The sequence below is a fragment of the Malurus melanocephalus genome, unplaced genomic scaffold, assembly GCF_030028575.1.
Source record: "Malurus melanocephalus ecotype Western Australia unplaced genomic scaffold, MMel_1.1 scaffold_40, whole genome shotgun sequence".
Taxonomy (NCBI): Eukaryota; Metazoa; Chordata; class Aves; order Passeriformes; family Maluridae; genus Malurus; species Malurus melanocephalus.
This window is the reverse complement of record NW_026623272.1, coordinates 673,494-693,301: the sequence shown is the minus strand read 5'-3', so window position 1 is coordinate 693,301 and position 19,808 is coordinate 673,494. Positions and strand designations below refer to the sequence as shown.

The 19,808-nt window shown below is 46.3% G+C and overlaps 1 protein-coding gene across 4 annotated transcripts in view; it reads left to right on the top strand.

The window, feature by feature from the left end:
* Positions 1-19,808, top strand: part of NECAB2 (N-terminal EF-hand calcium binding protein 2) — a 71,174-nt gene that overhangs the window by 44,512 nt on the left and 6,854 nt on the right. For 2 of the 4 annotated variants that reach the window (XM_057364589.1, XM_057364586.1), the window contains 2 exons: positions 8,812-8,837; positions 11,519-11,616. In XM_057364589.1, the coding sequence (XP_057220572.1) occupies positions 11,536-11,616 (81 nt within the window). In that variant the 5' untranslated portion in view covers positions 8,812-8,837; positions 11,519-11,535. The remainder of the gene's footprint in view (positions 1-8,811; positions 8,838-11,518; positions 11,617-19,808) is intronic. The other 2 variants (XM_057364587.1, XM_057364588.1) reach the window with 1 other exon arrangement.

Sequence of the window (19,808 nt, the reverse complement as noted above, 5' to 3'; positions counted from 1 at the left end):
TCCATCAAAAAAAAAGGAGGGTTTCGATGTAATTTGTTAGGAATTTGGCATATGCAGAGATTGAAAATGTTTCATACTGTAYTAAATGTCTGTTTTACTTAAGGTGGTGACTGTGCTAAAAATTGTTGGATTAAGCTCAGCAAATTAGTGTGCTGCATTGATATATTTTTCGGGATATTAMCTGTGCTGTTAGCAGGAGTATTTTTGTGTTATCATCTTGCTCAGAGTTTTTGTGAGCTTTTAAAGAGATTTTTCTTTTGTGAGTGAGTGGTCAGAGGTTCTGGCCAGCTGTGACAATAAACCATGAAATGGTTGTACAAGGCACAAGGAATGATGCAAGGGGATCTTGCCTTAATCACCCAAAATTTTCTTCCACGGACAGAAACAACTCCACCAGTCTTTGCTGTTAACATACAGATGCTGAGTGGCCTGAGTGGATATGGAAGGGGTAAAAACCCCTCTCCTTGCCCACAGGGGAGCTGCAGAAAGCTGTGGAGCCCCAGCCGTGGGCAGAGAGTGCAGGGCTTTGTGAAGGGTGGCAGTGGGGCTGCTCTGCCTTGGGCTCCTCCTGCACTGCCCASAATCCAGGGATTTGTGTTCATGATCAGCCCTTGAAGGGAAATTGCCCCTTTATGCTGCATTTTGTTATTTCCTGGAAGCCATAGGGCAGGAAGGGCAGATCCCTGTGGTGCTGAGCCTGGTTCATCAACAGTACCCAAATCCCAGTTCTGGAGCTGTGGCAAAGCCCCAGGGTGTGGCACCGATGGCAGCCTCAAGGGCCAAATTGCAGCTGTGATGAATGAACAAACAAATGTCTGGTGCTTTGCAGGTGCCAGTTTATTGCTCCTGCCTTTCTTTAAAGTGACATTTATTTCTCTTTTAAACATGCTCTTTGAGCATGTTTTTCACCAGCATACACACCACTGTTTCTTTTTTACCCATATTCAGTCACTTTTCCTGCTGCCCTTGATGGTTAGCGCTGCGTTTTTCATTCTGTCASATACTTCACCACAGAGAAAATGTTGTTTTGGTTGCCTTGAAACTACTGATGAAAGAAAGGAAGCATCTGCTTTGCTTCGGGGATGGTTTGCAGCTTGGGACTTTCTGAGAAAGGCAACTGGGGGGGTCTTCACTGTGCTATTTCTGACMTCTACCTGTGGCTGTAGATGGGAAATTGGGTTACATGGAGGCTTGGCTTTGCTCTGACCCAGTGTTTCATAAGTGTCCGTGGCTGCAGAATGCATCAGTATGCCAATGGAGTGAGGAGCTGAACCAGCCTTGAAATGCAGCAGCAGTCTTTGAAAATGAGAAAACAGAAAATAATGTGTTATGCTGTGATGGTCTTCATTTTCGTGGTAAATATTGGGTCCCTGAAAGGAAATGGAAGCTGAGTTGTGCTGCAAAAAGCAGTGTTTAATCCTCCCCCTCTCCCTGACAAAGTGCCCGTGCTGGTTTTATCAGCCAGAGGCAAGAGCAGGAATATTCCTGTGAGCAYCCCACAGTGTGCACAGACCCTGTGCACAGCCCTCACCATGGGGAGGGGACTGGGGACATGGGCCATGTGCCATGGGGCCAGCAGAGTCACTCCTGGGAGCCTCTGAGAGAGCAGGAGCTGTCACTGCAGGAGACTCTTCCTTTTTTCAAAGCCAGGAAACTCCTCAGCAAAACCCTTTCCTTGAGGAGCATGATGAGTGTAAAACTGCTGGAAGTACGGGCTCTGCCAGGAGAGGTGGGCATGAATCCCATAGGAGAAGCCCAGCAGCTGGGATTTCACAAATGTCACAGGATATTCTGAGYTGGAAGGGATYCACAAGGATTATGGAGTGGATCCTGTGTGAATGGTCCCTGTGTTACCATCACCACACTCTGCCAGGTCATGGTCTGTGCTAATGAGGTCACGGTGGGCAGAGGCCTCCTCCGTACTGCCCTTGGATAGTTGGGACCTTCAGGGATTGTGTTTAGCACGTTCAGCAGCCTCCTCACACCAATTTTATAATGTTTATTACTGCTGCAAGATAAATRCAGTTGTATTGCAGATCACTGGCTGGAGAAGAGATGTGTTCCTATCACACCCTGATCACTGCTTGTGGAGCTCTGTGGCAGCTGCCTTGCTGCACACAGGGTATCTACAGCCCAGTATCACAGGCTTTTTGGAGCAAATCCAGGCATTTTTGGATCTGTAGATCCCCAAAGTGTGCCACTCATCTGGGGAGTTCAGCCTCATGACGKATCATTTCGGAGTCAGTGTTTAGTGCTACTGTCCTTTTTCACCTCCCCATTTCTTTTGCAGTCATCTGGAATAAGATTTGTCACACAGGCACTTTACTGTGTGAAAGCTGTCCTGGGCTAAACTCAGGCTCTGGCAGGGTGGGAAGGATGCCAGTGGGCAGCTCTGCCTGTAAACCCCACAGGCTGTGCYGTGGCTGTAAGGTGAGGAGGCACCAGACACACTCAGGGATCTGCCCAGAGCCTTCCACATCGAGGAGGAGGAGAAGGTAGCAAAGATCTTCTGCTGATCGTGCCCATGATAATAAAATGTCACCTGAAAGAGCATCTTTGGTGGTGCTGAAGCCACAGATATCTGAGACGCTTTTTGTGTGGCTTGGGCAGGGGTGCCCTGCCTGCTGGTGTTCAGCAGGGAACTGAGACCTCCTGGCTTCTCTCTGTGCTTCCACAGGCACAGCAAATCCACCACGGACTCCCTGTGTGACTGCAGCAGCTTCACAGGGTCTTGTGTAGGGAGGCAGCAGCCTTGAAGCAGGATGAATAAAGGAATGTGTTTTATCCTACCAGATTTACTGTGCTTGTTTGTATTGAAGGTCAGTTCAGTTTACCTTGAAAAATCAGTGTTTTCCAGATTACTGGCTTGTAATGAGGRCTCTGCTGCCCTGGTGCTCCAGAGKAAATCACACATTTCAGAGCTCAGTTTAGGCACCAGCGTTTCCAGTGAACGTGGGTGTGTGGTTTGGGACCAGATCWGGGCAGTGTCTGAGTTAATGAACTCGGATGGACTGTAAAGGCAAGGAGCTGCAGAGAAAGCCCTGTGACAATATTACTGTTAAAATATATTAAATATTGAAACATTGCTATSCAGTGGGTCGAACACAGGTGAGCTGTGCAGCCCCAGGGCTGCTCACCTGTCCTGCTGAGCAGAGAGCCACCCTTGGCACACGGTGTGGAAAGAAACAAAAGTGTCCCTGTCTCGGTCATCACCTGCCTGAACCCCAAGGAAAGATGTGCAAGGAGCCAAACCCCAGGTTCAGGTGAGCAGAACATCCTCAGGGCACACAAAACGTCAGCCTTCAAACTGGTGAGTGAAAACCTGTTGATAAAAAGGGCAAGTAGGAGGGAAAATACCATCTTTCAAAGTACATGGGATGTGTTATAAATCCCAATCCTGCACCACAGGTGAGGAGATTCTGTAATACAAAATTTATAGGTGAAAACTTCATACAAAATCCTCTCTACTTTTTTCCTTCTCTCTATTTCTGGGCAATTCTTTGTCCCTGTTTTTTTCCTTCTATGTTACCAGGGCTCTGGAGACAAACATGTTTTGTTTCTGGGCTTTCAGAGGCCCTTACTGTGCTCACCAGGTGCTCAGTGATGAAGCACATGCCAAGGGAAGAATAAAGTTATTAGTTTTGCTTTGGAGAAGGCAGCCTTTTTCTCTCCTTCAGGAGCCCCCAAGGGAGCTGCTCTCCATGGGTGTTTTAATCTAAATCATTGTGCTTCCATGCTGGAAGTGTCCCAGTTAGGTGGTGATCCTTGTGCACTCTGAAAAACTTTTCCTGTTTCACACAACATGGATTTTGTGAGAAACTCTGCCTGGAGTGAATGATGACCCCTGTGTCAGCTCATGCTCATGGCTCTCCTCCTCCTCACTCTGGGAGTTCAAACATGGTACCTTTGCCCTGCTGGAAAAAGCAAATACCTGCTGGGTTATTTCAGGCTCACAGCTCGTTCTGTTTATTGTTGTGCTGAGCAGGGAGCAGGGCCATTGTGCCTGCACCAGCCTGTGCTCCTTAGAATCGATCCTGCTGAAGAACACCACAAATCACATTCTAAAATTGTGTCATGCAATAAACAGGGACATTCAGCAGGAGAGAAAGAACAGCCCTTAAAGCAAARCCAGGCACCAGAGCCCCAACTGCCAGCTTGCCACAACTAGAGAAATGAAAGCCAAGACTGAGATATGTTCTGAATCCTCCTCTGCCTGTGTCATTCGAAGCTGATGGTGGCTGGGTGCCCTTCTGGTTGTGGACAGCCATGGCATATGGTTTCTGCTGTTTCTTTGCATGTGGCACACCAGATTTTGGAARGTTTTTTTGAGTCATACCATAGTCATATTTGGGATTTTTTTTTATGCAAGCAGGTGGGTGAAGGGGAGGGATTTGGATAGGTCTTGGGAAAGATTTACCAGGATTCACCAGAAGATACARCGATGGGCTTGGAAAGTTTAATTCTTTAGAATTATTCATCTCCTGGCTGTCATCCAGTATTTGGTATTTATCTTGCTCTGCCTGGAATAATTTCTCTCACTCGGGGCTTGTATAAAAAATGTTTCATTGAGTTCAGAAATCAATGATCAGAAGTGACCATCTGTGACCCCTTAGTAGGCATCTGGATGTGTATTTGCCACTTCTGAGGTGTTGAGATACCACAGCGCTGCTGCTGCTGGGACTACAAGCCTTATCATCAGATATAATAATTCTTTCCAGCTGCACTTGTTGTGTTTTAGTCTTTCCTAAATGAAAATGAGTTCTGCAGGTGGCTAATGCTAGAGGATAATTTGTTTCCGTGCTCGTTTGAAGCCTTGTAGCAAACCCAAAGCTGTGAATAAAAGATGGAAATAAAAGTAGAACGTGATTTCGGGAAAAAACCCTCCATTTTCTGTGCTGGTGAAGTGACTAAGCCGTGTGGCTGCTGATGCAAACCTTTCATCTGCCCAAGGAAAAGGGTTATTATCTTCAGCTGAAGCTGCTGGGGCACTGAGCAGCACATCCAGGCTGATATTTGCATGAGAAACGTGAAGATGAGACTTTGATGTATTTGCAACTTCTGAATTCCCATTATGTTTTTGATTGTACTGCCCCTTGGGAGTGCCTGGGACACCTTTCCTTCGGCTGAGCTGAAACCCAGGAAGGGAATTTCATGCTCTGCTCCTCCACACGATCTTTTCCATTCTGAGATAACTTTACCTCTCTTCTCYTTAGCTGAAATCTGGGAAATACATTAATGACAGCAAGTCAAAGGCCATCAGCCTTCAGGAAGCAGGGAAATGCTGGGAAAGAGAGGAAGAGAGGCTGCATTGCAGACTCCTGGCTGTGTTTTGGGAGGAATCTCTGCAGGTCAGCAGCAGCACCAGACCAGGACAGCCCTGACTTTGCCATGCTGAGACCTTCTGGAATGTTCTCTGGGTAACCCCTCCTGGCTGTGCACCCCTGGGCTTACTCATTAAGAGCTGATGCAAATAATCATCTTGGGGATTTCCAGAAATAGTTTGGGGTTTTTTTCTGTTGATTTGCTTAATAAAGTTTTAGGCTGATCTGGATCAGTTTGCTGGAGCTTCTGTCCCAGGGCCTGGAGGTTTCAGGGTCCCAACACCCACCCAGAGGTCTGGCTGCTGAAATGTCCAGCTTGAGACCACGACCCCTGGGCTGATGGACACCCTGGTGGAACAGGTCCTGTGTCTGATGGTGCCTGCTCCCCGGGATAAAGCCAAAGATGGCATCTTGTTACAAGAAAGGTGGGTACAGAAATGAAAAAAGTTCATAAACGGATGGAAAAGCAGCAGAGTCAGTAGAGGACAGCTCTGATGAAAGTCTGTCCATGGACAATCCGCAATCAGGGACGGGGCAAGGCAAAGATGTGACTGCCCAGGGATCCTCATTAGCTCAGGTGCTCATCAAAACACAATTTAACGCTGGGTGGGGCTTTGTGGRAGAAATGTGTTTCTCTCTGGAGTGTGCAGGAGGCACAGCCATTMCTCTGGGCAGCCTCAGTAATCGAGCCATGCATCAGTAATTACTCTGTGGGCAAGTTCACTTAATTAAGCCCACTGAGGGGATGCTCTCACAGCGTGATCATTGCCCTTTACACTCCCACACACACAGGAGGAAGATCATGCTCAGAGGTCTTTTCATTTTCTTTTAAATAGTTGRATGTGAACCCGGAAAGAAAATTATTTCCTTGTTGCCAATCTGTTTATCTGGTCAAATAATCCCGGTGTATTTAAATAAGGGGGAGTGGTGAGCATAAACAGTCATTTTTTGTGGCCACAGTGGTTCATGGCTTGGCCTCTGGCTTTTCAGAACTGTTGAAATCTGAGCTCTTGTGTTTTCCTCCTACTTCTGTGGAAGCATTGGGTCCCAAATGGCAAATGCAGGATYTCCAAAGTGCATCTTTGCCTTGGAAAGTAACTTCAAAGGGTGCAGACCCCCAGCAGGACTGGGGATTCAGGTGGTGCTGCTGTTCCCTGCTACAGCCTCATTGGKTGGAAAACACAGAAAAGGCCTGAAACCAGAAAGATTTGGATTTTCTTTGTTTTTGTTCTCCTTTGAAAGAAAGACTGTTGTTTTGGAATGAGATAATTTATGTGCAATCTGCACTATGCAGAAAAAATTGTTTAACACAGAAACATTTAATAACTTCTTCATTTACACTTAAACTTCATTATATTCTGCTTAGTGGGGTTATGRCTTCAGTAAGCTCTTGAATTAGTCATATTAATGTAATAAAAAAAATTGAACGATAATTCACAGCCAAGTGTTCTGGTACTTGAAAGACTTTTTTTTTTTCCCCCTGAAAACATGAGAACAAGTTGTTGTGATTTTTCTTTTTAGCTTATTGTTGTGCACAGGAATGTTGAATGTTTTGCATCTGAAAAGAAATTGGTAACTAATGCTCACCTAAATGGTGGGGCTGTGGCTCTGTGTCAGCGATGTTCCCAGCAGGCACATTCCTGGGGGATGGAARCAGCCTGCTCAAGTACCACTGATTTCTCCTTACAGTTTTTTCATCTGAACATTATCATATTTTTTTATTAAGTCAGCTTGTGACTTCAGTAATTCCTTTCATTAGGCTTATTCTTTAAGCGAGATGGCTTAAAATTAAAAGCAACTTCTCAGCCGAGTTAGCATTCAAGCACAATTAAGTTAAATCACACAATGGCAAGATATGAGGAGATAAAAGACCAATTTTGGCAGTAGCAGATCAATTATTACAATGCARAATCACAGGGAATACAATAATAGATTTTTTTTTCTCAGTAACATGTCCTTGCTGCAAACCCATAACCACGTCAGTAGGTGTTTATAAACAATAACTGTCTTCTGAAAAATATTATTGCTACACTTTGTGGGTGATGCTGATGTAGAAGCTCCACTTATGCTTGTGCCTGGAAGCAGAGTTGAGTTCCCAGGCTGTGTGCTGGAGAGAGCTTTGGTGAACCATCCTGGGGCTGKCCTGGGGCTGTGCCAGTGCTGGAAATGCCTCTGTGGGGTCTCACCTGCAGAATTCCTGTGCTGCAGCTCCGTGCTGCCATCAGTGCCCGAGTGCTGTGCCCTCTGTGGCTCCGTTGCAGTGGTTCGTGAATTCAGTGGGTTTGGCCATGAGAACACCCAGTCAGGAAAGCTGAGCCCACTGCATCCCCAGGGGAGTTTGTAGGATTCAGTGAAGTAAATCCAGGGTTTGAGGAAGATAAGTCTCCAAGAGAATGAAGATAAAGTAGTGCAAAAGCTCCTTTTGCAGAGAGGCGCGTGCCGCCCACCCCATCGACCACCCCGAGTGTCCGGCACCACCGGGGTCTGGAGACAAGAGGTGACATTTCACACCATGACAGACATCACTGACCCCAAAGGGGAYGGGATTCACGTGCTTTGACAGCAGGAGACAGTTTGGGAGGCACAGTTCTGTCAGGCAGCACCTCGTGAGCCAGAGATGGTTGTGTTTGCCTCAATTTGGGGATCAAGGCAGGGCTGCAGGAGGTTCTGGCAGTGAAAGCCCTAATCCACTTATGCTGGCAGGTTAGACCGAGCAGGGATGAGTTTAGGTGACGAAATAACTTTCCAGGGTATAAATGGATTGATAAAATATAATTCTATTAAGAGATCGTTCCAGTCCTTGAATGGCACTAATGATTGTGTGGGAATCGGAGGCACAAAGAGATTAGCAGCAATCTTTATTTCCCAGGCAGGTTGTCTGTCGAGATGTTGTTACATAAACTAAAYGTTCATGTGCTGAGAAGCAATTGTGCAATTTTGTCTGGAGGGAGTCCCGGGCAAGAGCTGCTTCGTAAGGGCAGAATTAGCAGAATTGGTCCATCGAGACAAGTACATTTTGCAAATTTTTATTCTGAGTAAATGGGAACAAACACATTTCTGTGCCATATTGAGGGCCTCACGAGGGTGTCAGCAGGCTGGGTGTTTGTGRGTAAGTCAGAGGAGTTGATGTGCCAGGTGTGCTGTGTCCCCTTGGGCAGAGGTGCCCCCATGGGGGGATGTACAAGTACCCATTTTCCTCTCAGGGAATATCCAGAATAACTTGTGAACCTGTTCCAGCTGCACAGATGCTGAAGATGCAGCAGGGTGTGGATGCCCTGAGTGGCCCCAACCTTTCTCTTCTCCACAGGCTGTCCCCACCAGTGGCTGGGGAATGTGAGGGTGTGGGGGGTGTTGCTGGAAGGCATCTGGGGTTAAGGCCACAGGAATTCTAACTGCAGCCTTCATCTCTCCTTTACATTAAAACTGTCTCTCTTTCTTTCTCTCTCTTTTTTCCTGCTTCCTCCCCTGCCTCGTTCTCCCCCTCTTCCAGCAATGTGGACACCAAGGAGCTGTGTGGTGAGTGCAGTCCCTGTTTTTTGGGTAAAAGCAGTGATTGTGTGCATGAAAACCATCAAAAAAACAAATGAAACCCAGCCTGGAGCTCGCAGTGCTGCAGCAGCTGTGGAACTGGGGGATCTCAGCCCTGCTTGCCCCTTATTCCACAGCAAAACTGGCAAAACTTTTTTCATTTTCTTGTAACACAAATGGGGTCAGAGCTAAGTGAAGCACATGAATGCTGTTCAGTGACAAGCTGGAGTTTAATTTCTGGAGATGTCGTGGCTTCCAGCTTYGCTCTGAGCTTCAATAAACCCAGATCCCTCTGCAATACCTGTAACATGTTTCTCCCTAGGCCAACCTTCGTGTTTCCCAGCAGGCTGCCTGAGGGATGCACACCTCTGCTGTACCTCCCACAGCTTGCTGAAATTAAAGGAAAGAATAAGAGAAAATCTGTGATAATATTTTGTCCCACACCTTGACCAGAAAGGGAATATTTCCTGCTGGGTTTTCTTGGCTCAAGCTGCTCACTCAGGTGTATTTTTCCACGAATGCTTGATATTGGGAAATATTTCCTGCACCCCAGCTTTTTGGGAGGAGATGTGAAGAGAGGTGTGTGGCCTTGCAGAGAGCTCCTCCATCTCTTCTCATTTCCTCCAGCACCAGGATGCAGAAGAACATACAAAGACCTCAGCAGGTCTTCACCATTTCCCTTCATCACTTTRCCACTAATGACAGCTTTGCTAGTCTGGCTGGGATGGGCTGTGCAGCTGGAGATGCAGTTCCTCCTCATTCCTGATGCTTTAGAGACCTCTGTCCATGGCAGGGGCTGTGCCTGACCAGGACATTGCCCACAGTTTCTCTCCTCCTTTCTCAACCCCTGCCCACAGCATTCTGAGCATCCAAGCTGGCAGGAAAAGCAGCAACATTTCCCCTTCCCACTGGTTATTCYTGCTTGTCATTGCTTTGGTATCCAAGAAATGCAGAATTCCATGAAATCCTCTTGGTTTGCTGATGATGTGATGGGCTGGTTCCCATCACTCCTTTCTTATTGCACCAGGTGTCCTTGCCAGCTGACCCAAGAAATCAAMCCCCCACAGCCTGTACCACCAGGAAATCCAGGGGTAACACTGGCACTGCTTGACCCCACACAGCCTTCTCCATCACTGATAAAATCAGAAAATTGTGTGGCTTCACCCAGCGTGATCCCATCTTGCTGCTGCTCCCAGAGGTGAAGCTGCCAGGAGAGAAGGGAGATAAACCCACCACCTCCTGTGGAAAGCTGGGGGAAGCTGGAGAAAGGATCGATCAGCACGAGTGCCTGCCTAGATCTTTATCTGCTGAATGCCTGCTCTTGCCTGTGATTTCTAATTTGCTTGCTTCTCTTCTAAGTTTTGAACATAAAACCYCAGCCTGTCTAAATGGGAGCTGTGGTGCCTCTCTTGAAATGGGTTGTGTGTTATAAGATGTTGAGAGCATCTTAAAAGGTATTTCTTGAGCCCTGCAGCTTCCCATGAATAAATAATGCTAAACCAGCAGAGCTGAATACTTTGTTAAAGTCAGCTCTGTTCCCCTCCCATGTGCTCCTTGGTCAGTCTCAAGGGCTGTGCTGTGCCCACAACAGCTYATTTCTCCTAAAATAGATGGGTCCATCTTTTTATATCAGGACTTATAAGATGTCTTTTCCTTTCAGATCTGCTCATTTTTATATCCCAAGTAGGAAATAAAACACAAACAAACAGACYGCAATGAGAATAAGCAGTTTGGCTTATCATGGAACAGCTGCTGTCAGTCATGCTGTGACATTCCGGTTTCTGCCAAAACCTTCTTTCCTTTGGATATGTTCTCAGACTGTAAATAGCTATAGGCACTTCTAATTAAGCCAAGAAAAGCTAATTAGTGAGGTTGTTTCCTGAAGTTTGTGTCTAGCTGCACTCCACAGAGATGTCACCTCMGTGTGAGACTCCACGTCCTCGTGCTGAGGAGCGGCGCCGGTGGCTTTTGAGGAGCAGCTTTTTGCTGCACTCTGTGCCTGTCACCAGAAACAGGGAAAGGATAAGGATGGCACGGAGAAAATGTGCCTCTGTCTCTGTGAACACATGGATTGGGGCCCAGCTTGAAGCTCTGGGCTCTTCCTTTCAAGACATATTTTACTTGCAGAAGCTTGTTCAGCTTGGGCTGAGGTGCAAATGTGATAGGAATATGTGGAAAGATGTGAGGCCAGTCTCAGCTCAYATAAACTGGGGTGAATGGGGGGGCATTTGGATGCTCTGAGTGACAAAGAATGTCAAGGGAATGGAAAGGGGATTTCYTTTCAGACTTCTCCCTCCATGCCAGCAGTAGGAGGGAGAGAGACCATACACAATCAAATGCAGAAGTAGGCACAGAAATAAAAATCCTGAGAAGTTATTTTCAGTGGGAGCTACTGGGTTTCACATCTCCTTTTTGCAATGGTCCCAAACTTCATGGCAATCACACCACTTCCCATCCCTGCAGGACAAGTTGTGACTTTGAGGGTATAGAGTATAAAAACACACCTGGAACCATCCTTTCAGGTTTATCCCACCACCAATAACAGATCTAAAAACACACCTGGAACCATCCTCTCAGGTTTATCCCACCACCAATAACAGATCTTACTGTGCCATGTAGCCTCAAGTTACACAAACATATTCTCACCAGGTTTCTCTTGGTTTTCCCAGAATATTTTGCCGACCATATGGGAGACTATGAAGATGTTTTGGCCTCCCTGGAGATGCTGAACCTCTCCATCCTGAAGGCCATGGACTACACCAAACGGGTGAGTGCTGCTTCCTGCGCCTCGAGTTCCTCAGGCTCAGAGAGGGGTCAATGTTACATTAACAGACCACATCARTCTGAAGGTCCTCATCCTCTCCAGCAATGCTCTCCTCCTGCTCTGCAGACACCACAGCCACTGGGTCTCTGGGGTGGGATTTGGAATGCTAGAATTGTTGTTAGCATCTCTGAGAGGGCTTTTGGAAACTTCCTGTTCCAGAGCTGCTTTGAAATCCAGCATCCCGCCTTCCAAATACAGTTGCTCACGTGTGAAGCTGCTGGGTTAGAAACTGGAGGGCTGAGTGTTTGAAGGACCACAGGGGAATCATGCAAGCACCAAAACCAAGACATAATGCCCTGGTTTATGTGTGCAAAGTAGCCCTGAGTTCTTAAAAAAAAATCCATCATGTGTATCAATGATACTGGACTGTTATGGATGGTGACACTGATCAAGAARCATATTGAAGTTCATTTATGAAACCTAGAAAATCTGAGCTGATGTACCATATAAACATCCCTGCTGAGAGAAATGTTTATGGAGCTTTAGTTCCTCTGAAATCATTTTCCTGTCCTTCCACACCACTTAATAGTGYGCCTGGGCTGTATCAGTGATATTTATTGCCTCAGGATAATCAATCCCTTYTCCCACTTTCAATCACATTTGCATTGTTCTTTTGAGCCACAATGAATAAAAAGTAGTTTTGTTCTTCACTGGTAAGGCAGTAAGGCAGTACACTGAGGACCAAGCCAGGGAGGAAGGTTTTGCTTTTTCCAGGCGGGTGTAAGGATTTCCCAATCCAGCTACAGCCCTCCTGCAAGCAATCCAAATTGAAATCTCCCTTCCATTTATCTTTGAAGCTGAAGGAGAAACTCAAATGACTCCACATTAAGGAAGTGACAATGATAAGAARTTTTAGGAGTTAGAGTGGGAAACGGCAAATTTTTCTCCCCTCTTGCTGCTGAGTAAAGAGCCTGATTTCCKTGGCTTGATCAAAATCCATCATTTTCAATGTTTGTGAGGAAGGCAGCATGGAAAGTGAAGGCACATATTTAACATGTTCATGTCTTGCCATAACAAATTAAAGGCAAAGWTCTTTGGCCAAGCACTGATATGTCTGCAGCGTTAGTGAATCTTTATCAAYATTATGAAAGGATAAAAAGAACCAGGACAACAGGAATAGTTAATTTCTTATGATTAAGTTTCTGTGTCTGTTCATATCTCATTTATATTCATTATTAGCAATTTTCATGACCATCAGGTTTGCCAACTATATATTTTAAATAGATGTTAACATGCTAATAGAGATCTTAGTAATTCATTCCAGCTKGCTGTTCGTGATGCCTTCCACCATTGCTTTTTCAATGTGATGTGAATATACATGACTAATCCTTCCTAATATTTTGCAAGAGGAAGATGGTTTATTCCCTGCTTGTAAATTAGGCATCTGAGCATTTGGGTATTACCTCGCATAAGGCATCTGCAGCAGAAGGAGGGTGGATATTCATAATCCCAATCTACTCATAAGAAGAACAATTTTCTCCATCCTTGATTCAGCAAATCGTGGCAGGATTCATCTGCTTTAATTGAAACAGGTCAAGGTTATTTGCCTASAGCTGAGCTGGTCACTTCCATCATGATTTTGTGGAGAGAAACAGGGAGATSTGGAGCACTGGAGGCATCTTCCTCCTGTGACACAAGGATCACAACACTCTTATCTCAAATGCAGGCAGTTCCCAAGCCAGTTGAGGGAATGCTGCCCCAGCATCCTCCTATGCCCTTGTTTTATCTGCCCATGGGGTGTGTTGCTCTTCMCTGCCTGGCAGATTTTTTGGCAAGGGAACAAGCAGAGCAAGACTCCATCACAGAGAGGAGCTGGCAAGGAWGTATTTAATGAAAAACAGTTCCCCGCTGTGATTTTGTGAACAAAGTGGTACAAACCTCATCAATGAATTATTCAAAGGCARGCACTTTGTTCAGGTAAAGAAGCAGGGGAAAAGAAAACCCAACAGAAAACAAGCTGTTGTGGGTGGCAGAGAAACTCATCTGCTGTGTTCAAACAGGATACCAAGTTTGGTTTGGAAGGAACTTGAAGCTCATCGGGTTCCACCCTTTTGCCGTGGACAGGGACACCTTCCACCAGACCAGTGAAGCTCAAAACCCTGTCCAGCCTGGCCCTGGACACTTTCAGGGGTGGGGAAATSTCCTTCTGCTCCATCTCCTTCTTGTGTAATGCTGTAACCAAGGGCCCCATGCTGATGGGGTAGCAGCATGTTTMAAAGATTCACACATTTAATGTATATTTTAGAAACACTGGAGGAGGGGAAAGATGGCCAAAGCAGCAGGTTTTGGTAGGGTCAAGTGTGRTTTTGTGCCCCCTGATGCTCGAGCCTGTCCCTACACCCATTCTTGTGGCAAAGGGCTGGGTGATGATGCTGAGCATGGAGTATTGCGAGCAAACTGCTTTGCTTGTGAGCTGCTCCTGCTTCTCCATAATAAAATACACATTTTATAGGCTGGAGAGAATTATTGATCATTCAGGAGCGTTCCTATTCCCTCCCTTTCAAACAATCTATTCAGGGCAAACAATAAATGAAGCYTAACCTTCTTCTGAGCTGTCTTTCTGAGAAGAGGTGCCAGCTGACGAGAGGGCACGGAGAACCATGGCATTTAATTGCTGTTTAYGTTTCTCACCTTAAAAGACAACTGATTATTTCTTGCCCATGCAAAGAGAAAGCAGCAATTATCTCRTGCTGGAGGAGCTCGTAAAGTATCAGCAGTAATTAGATTCAGCAGTGGAAGGTCTCACACAGCAAAACAAAATCTGTCATTGTAATTATTTTCCGATACAGTGATGTCCGTGGCACGTTGGAATGACTGCCGGTGACGATTGGAAATGCAAAGTTAAATTGGAGAGAAAGGAAATKAACTTTTGGGTTCTAAATAAAGCTGGCGGCAGGAGATGTTCTTATATAACTCTCTTTTACTGTTCTGTGGTGCAGTCAGCAAACAGCAAAACCAGCCTGAGAGGGGAGGACGTGGTTTGTGCCCGGTGTTGGAGGGTGTGAGTGGAGTGGGGAGCAGGGAGAGTAAAGCTATGTTGGTGCTGTCCCTGCCCCTCGGTCACTGGCTCCCCTGCCTCKGGGGACAGAGGGGACAGTGCCCAGCCAATGCTCCCACCATCCCTGCCAGATCCAGGGTGACAAGGGAAGTGCCCAGGGATGGCACCAGGCAGTGGCTCCCACTGCACAACCCCTCACCCAGACAGCCCGGGAAATGGGACTCAGCTTGGTAAAAACCAGTGTGGGACCAACAGAGAGGCTCAATCAGCCCTGCTCCTGTCAGGTCCAGCTTCCACTGCCWGCTGGGATTGCTCCTGCTCCCAGCTTCTGCCAATTTAGCATTTTGCAGGACTGACCATGGAAACATCAGCAAGGCTGACCTTAACCGGTGAGGCAAACTTTAAAAGCAAGCTGCAAAGAAATCCAAAAACTGCTGAGTGATGAACGTGTTCAAGGATGAAGCAAGTCAGGTTTAAAATCAAATCATTCCTTCCTGGGGATGCTCCTGTTGGGCAGCAGAGAGGTCCAAGRAGCACTGGTGGCTGACCTTGGTACAGGCCCTGTCCCAGATGGAAGGAGAGTGCTTGGAACGCAAAATGACCCAAAAACTGGAGCTGAAAATGCAAGTTGCCATGCACAGGCTGGAATGAAACTGGCTTCAGGGAAGAGTGGGGTAGAGCAGGAGAGATTTATGGAGCAGGCCTGAGGGTCTGAGGATGGCCCTGGATCAACCTCTGCTTGACATTCAGCATCACCTTTGGTCCTGGAGAGCAAAGAGAAGTGAAATACGGTGTTTTAGTCCTTGCTTGATCACTCAYAGCTCCACTGCCACTCTCTGTTATCTCATTAATGGGCCTGGAGAGGAAATACAACCAAGTGGTGACATAACACACACCCCTGAGAGCCCTCTCATGTCAGGGTGCCAAACACCCCCAGTGCCTCATGGACTGTACCCAAAGCAGCTGCAAACTCATTTTCCCCTGAGAATCATTATTTAAATGAGAGAATACAAAAGCCATAAACGAAAAACCAAATGTACTGACCTTCAACAGCAGCTGCTGCTGCCCCAGCAGCCCTAGAGAGCTCAGAGCTATCTGCATATAGGTGAATAGGTTTGCATGTTATTTATSAGTTAAATTGTCCCTGCAGCAATCCACTCTTTTTGTCTGTGCCTTATGAGGTGTAATTGCAGTGAACAGGAGGTCTGGGCTCCTGGGGCTCCGTGGAGATGCTGCAGCAGAGTGTCCATGGGTGTCCCCCAGCTCTCAGCAGCAAACTGCAAACTGCTCTTGTTTGAGCAGCTCAGTTACAGCCCCAGAGCAGCAACCATCTGCCAGCAGCCTTGGATGCTAAAAATGGTGAATGGTATTTTTTTATTTTATAGCACAGCCCAGATCAGCAGTATAGAGTGCTCTTATTTGCATTCTTACCTGCCAAGCTTAAGCTTGCCAAAAGTGATATTGCTCTTTTCTGAACGATGACACCTCGAGATAAAATAGAAAGTAGAAATAATCCTCAAAGAGAATCTTTTCCTCCCGTCCTCCAGCTAATCYTTCATCTCAGCCTTTCACTTAACCTGAGCAGTTTTTTTCCTGTTCTGCTGAATGAACTTGGTGCTCACATTGAGGGTGTTGGGTTCCTTTCCTGGGGGCTCAGAGCATTGTCCATCCTCACCTTTGCACCACCTGCCCTGGTGGGGAGGGAGTGGTTTTTGGAATTTYCAGCAGTTTTGTTTTCCTGTTCTTGGAAGGGTGATTTTATGATAACACAGCAGCCCTGAAATGCTGCTATGATGTAGTTAAAGGTGTAATCATGGTGAATGGCTGTGGCTGAGCAAAGAAAAGAGTGGTGATGGGACCATGAATTGGTAAAGGTTGAATCAATTCTCTATGTGTTTTGAATGACACATTTCTGAACAATTTCTGTATGAATTTCCACAGCGAAAACCAAATGTTGATTTTTGGAAGAGTGATGGAACTTTATAGTTGAAGAATAATCTGAAAAGAGGTGCATTTGTTTAGCTTCTCAGAAGGTTTTTCTGCAACTCTTCTCTGAAACTGATTTAAGAAAATATTGCTCCACAAATTAAAACAAAATGTGCTGCTTGAGTTCTGCAGGAACTGAATTCTCCCCAACTTTTCTGTTCAGACCATAAAGTCTCTTCTCCATACRATGCCATCCGGAGTGATTTTCTTGCCAGCTCTGCAGGGCTGTGCCTGAGATCCAGCTGGGCTGCCAGACTGTGGGGAGCAGGGACTGGCAGGGAGATGAAACTTGAGGTCTCTTTTGGAATTTAATTTTAGATTAAGATCCTCATTCGCCGCTCTTCTGCTTGTCTGTCACTGCAAAGTTCTAAGTCCATGTCTCTCCATTCCCTCTGAAAAGGAAGAGCATCAAGAGCATCAAGACCTCTGGRGGTCTTGCTTGTGCTGTCCTGGCTSCAGCTGTCGTGCACCTCCTGTAGGATGTGGTTTCCCTYCTCTTGCCTCTCGTTTTAAGTCTGTTGCTCCTGGCATTTAGGTAAATTATGTGGTGATAAATCCCCAGGTGTCGATGCTGTTGATTTTCTCAACAGTCCAAGAGCAGCTTTGAAGGAGCCACCAAAGGAAAGGCAGAGAGAGACTCAAAGCACCAGGAGCTGGCACAGCCAGGCTGAGCCTTCAGCAGCTTGACCATCCCACCCTGCTGCCTCTGCAGAGTAGGTTCTGCTTGGAAAACAAAATCYRCTCTTTCCTTGGAARACTGAAATAAAATGTKTATTAAAYTGCTGCCTTGGGGGTWCYAAGGACAGCTCATTAKGAACTGGTGTGAAGCAAAAGGCTGMTTAGAGCCAGGGTGCTCAGGAGCAGGAGGCCACAATTCCCAGGCTGTTGTTTGCTGCTGGGTGAGCAGAGGTGCCAAGGATCCATGTACCAGATCCCCCTCATCCAGGGGATGTCATGGCACATCCATGGGCCAGCAGAAACCCACCCCTCACATCGTGTGGCTGCTAAGAAATGATGGCACTCCAGTGCAGGTTCTCCAGCAGTGAGAATAGAGAAGTGCTGTGATAAATTGCTTGGGAAGGGTCCGTGGCAAGAGACCTTCAGCACCAGTAAAGGTTAGCATGAGCTGAGAAGGGTCCAACACTGAGGTTTGCAAAAGGAGGATTTTATAGCAAAGGAGTTTCAAAAGCCATATGATGCTGTTGTCATATTCTTAATCTGAACAGGTGTCTCATTTGGCTTTTTAGAGCTGTTTTGAGAAGGCTGAGGGTCTTTCATATGGTAATGCTTTCATTTATCAACCATTTAAATGGCTGTTTTCTTCAGGTTTCTCCTACTGATTATGTGCCAGGCAATCAGTTTTGGGTCCCTGCTTTGGAAGGGATTTGAGAGTCAGGGGGAGGGAAAGGAGCAAGAGGCAGGTCRGAGAGTTATTCTAATTACAAGAAAATATCTCTTGGAAGCAAACAGGCAATTATGAGAAACAAATTTAAATCAGCCACTCAGAGGTTACAGTGCAACACATGCCTGGTTTTTAAAGGGCTGGGTGGGTGGAAAAGAACCTCTCCATCACCCCAGGGTGAGGCTTGATGGGTGTTTTATGTTATGGCAATAGGTTTGTTGTTGAGTTTTGTTTTTCTAACTGGAGARAAAGTGTGCATGAAACAAAATTGCCTTTGGTTTCCAACTGAAAAACATTCTCAGTTTGGYGGCATCACTCTGTGGGTGTGCTTGGACTGTGGTTATTAACAGTTTCAGAAGTCATCAGTGCTCCCAGGCGTGGTAATTTCCAGCCAGTTTGGACAATCCCACTGAAAACCAGCACTGGGGAGCCCTGTGGGTCAGGTTGTAACCTTGTGAGGCAAAGGGAACGTGTGGGGTGGTCACAGTGGGTCTCTGAGTCTGTAGGTGGTGCCAAATAATCTGTATTTTACATCCTGTAGTCTTAATGAGCTGAATAGTCACCTTTAAAAATGCCAGCAAAGAAGCTTTGGGATGTTCAACAGCGTGGAAACCCTCCCTCTCCAGTATTTGATACCCACAAGGACATGGCCAYGAGAGCCCAGTTTTAGGTATTCACTTGCAGTGTGTGCTGAGCARAGCTTGCCCTGGTCAGCAACCCCAAGCACTCAACAGCATCAAAATCCCAGCCATGGTTTGCACAGGTAACACATCCCAGGGGTGTTCTCTTAATCTGTGCCAGAATTTGGGCAATTTTTAGTGGCTGCATAGGGAAATGAAAAGCTGGAAGAGCAGTGGTGGGGCTTTGAGCAGACTGTGCCCCTGTTTTGGCTGCCCCTGTGTGTGAGAAGGGGCCCTACAGGCACATGAAAACCTGTGCTGTGAGGGAGGGGGGTGAATTTGGGGCTTGGATCTCAGCCCTGGGCGATATTTCCCCAATAAAGCAAGCTGTCATTTTCCCACTCTTCTCTCATTTTTCAATGTCTCCRTCTCACGTCCTGGTTTGTCAAACCATGATGCTTTCTGAGGCTCTCCTGAGAGCCTTCAGCACAGAAAATCTCAAGGCCATCCTTTCAGTGAGGCTTTTACTCTTGCTGCTCATTGTAAACACTCACAGCCACCTGTTTGCAGCAGCAGAGGTCAAGGCCAGGCAGCTCAGTAAAGAGTCTGCCTGGAAATGATGGATGGAAAAGAGCAGGATTGGAGATGTACAAAGCAGCTTCATTGAGCAGCAATTGTTATATTATCTCCATAAATATTTTAGCTTCTCAAGCTAAGCAAGGAGGATATAACTCTTCAGGGTAGAATTATTAAGCCCAAACCTCATTAAATCTCACTAGGACAGTCTGACAAATGTTTTAATAAGACAATGGGAAGGATTCCTTTATAGCTGGTCTTTTTAATGGTTTGTTTTTACAGCCCTGAAGAAGACACGTGCTAGAGGAGAGCCTTTTTGCTGAAAAAAAAACCCCTAAGCACATGCGTTTCTGACTCAGCTCCTGAGAGCCAATATCACAGCTGGGCTGGCAAATGGCCAGTTAGTTAAATGGGAGAAAAAAAATCACTGTTGTTTTGATTTCAGAGCTATTTGACTTACTGGCCTGCCAAAAAGCACCAGATCTTCGCAAACACCCCAATATTCTGTGCACTGGCTGGAGTAGATTTGTACCCAACATCCATCCATCCATCC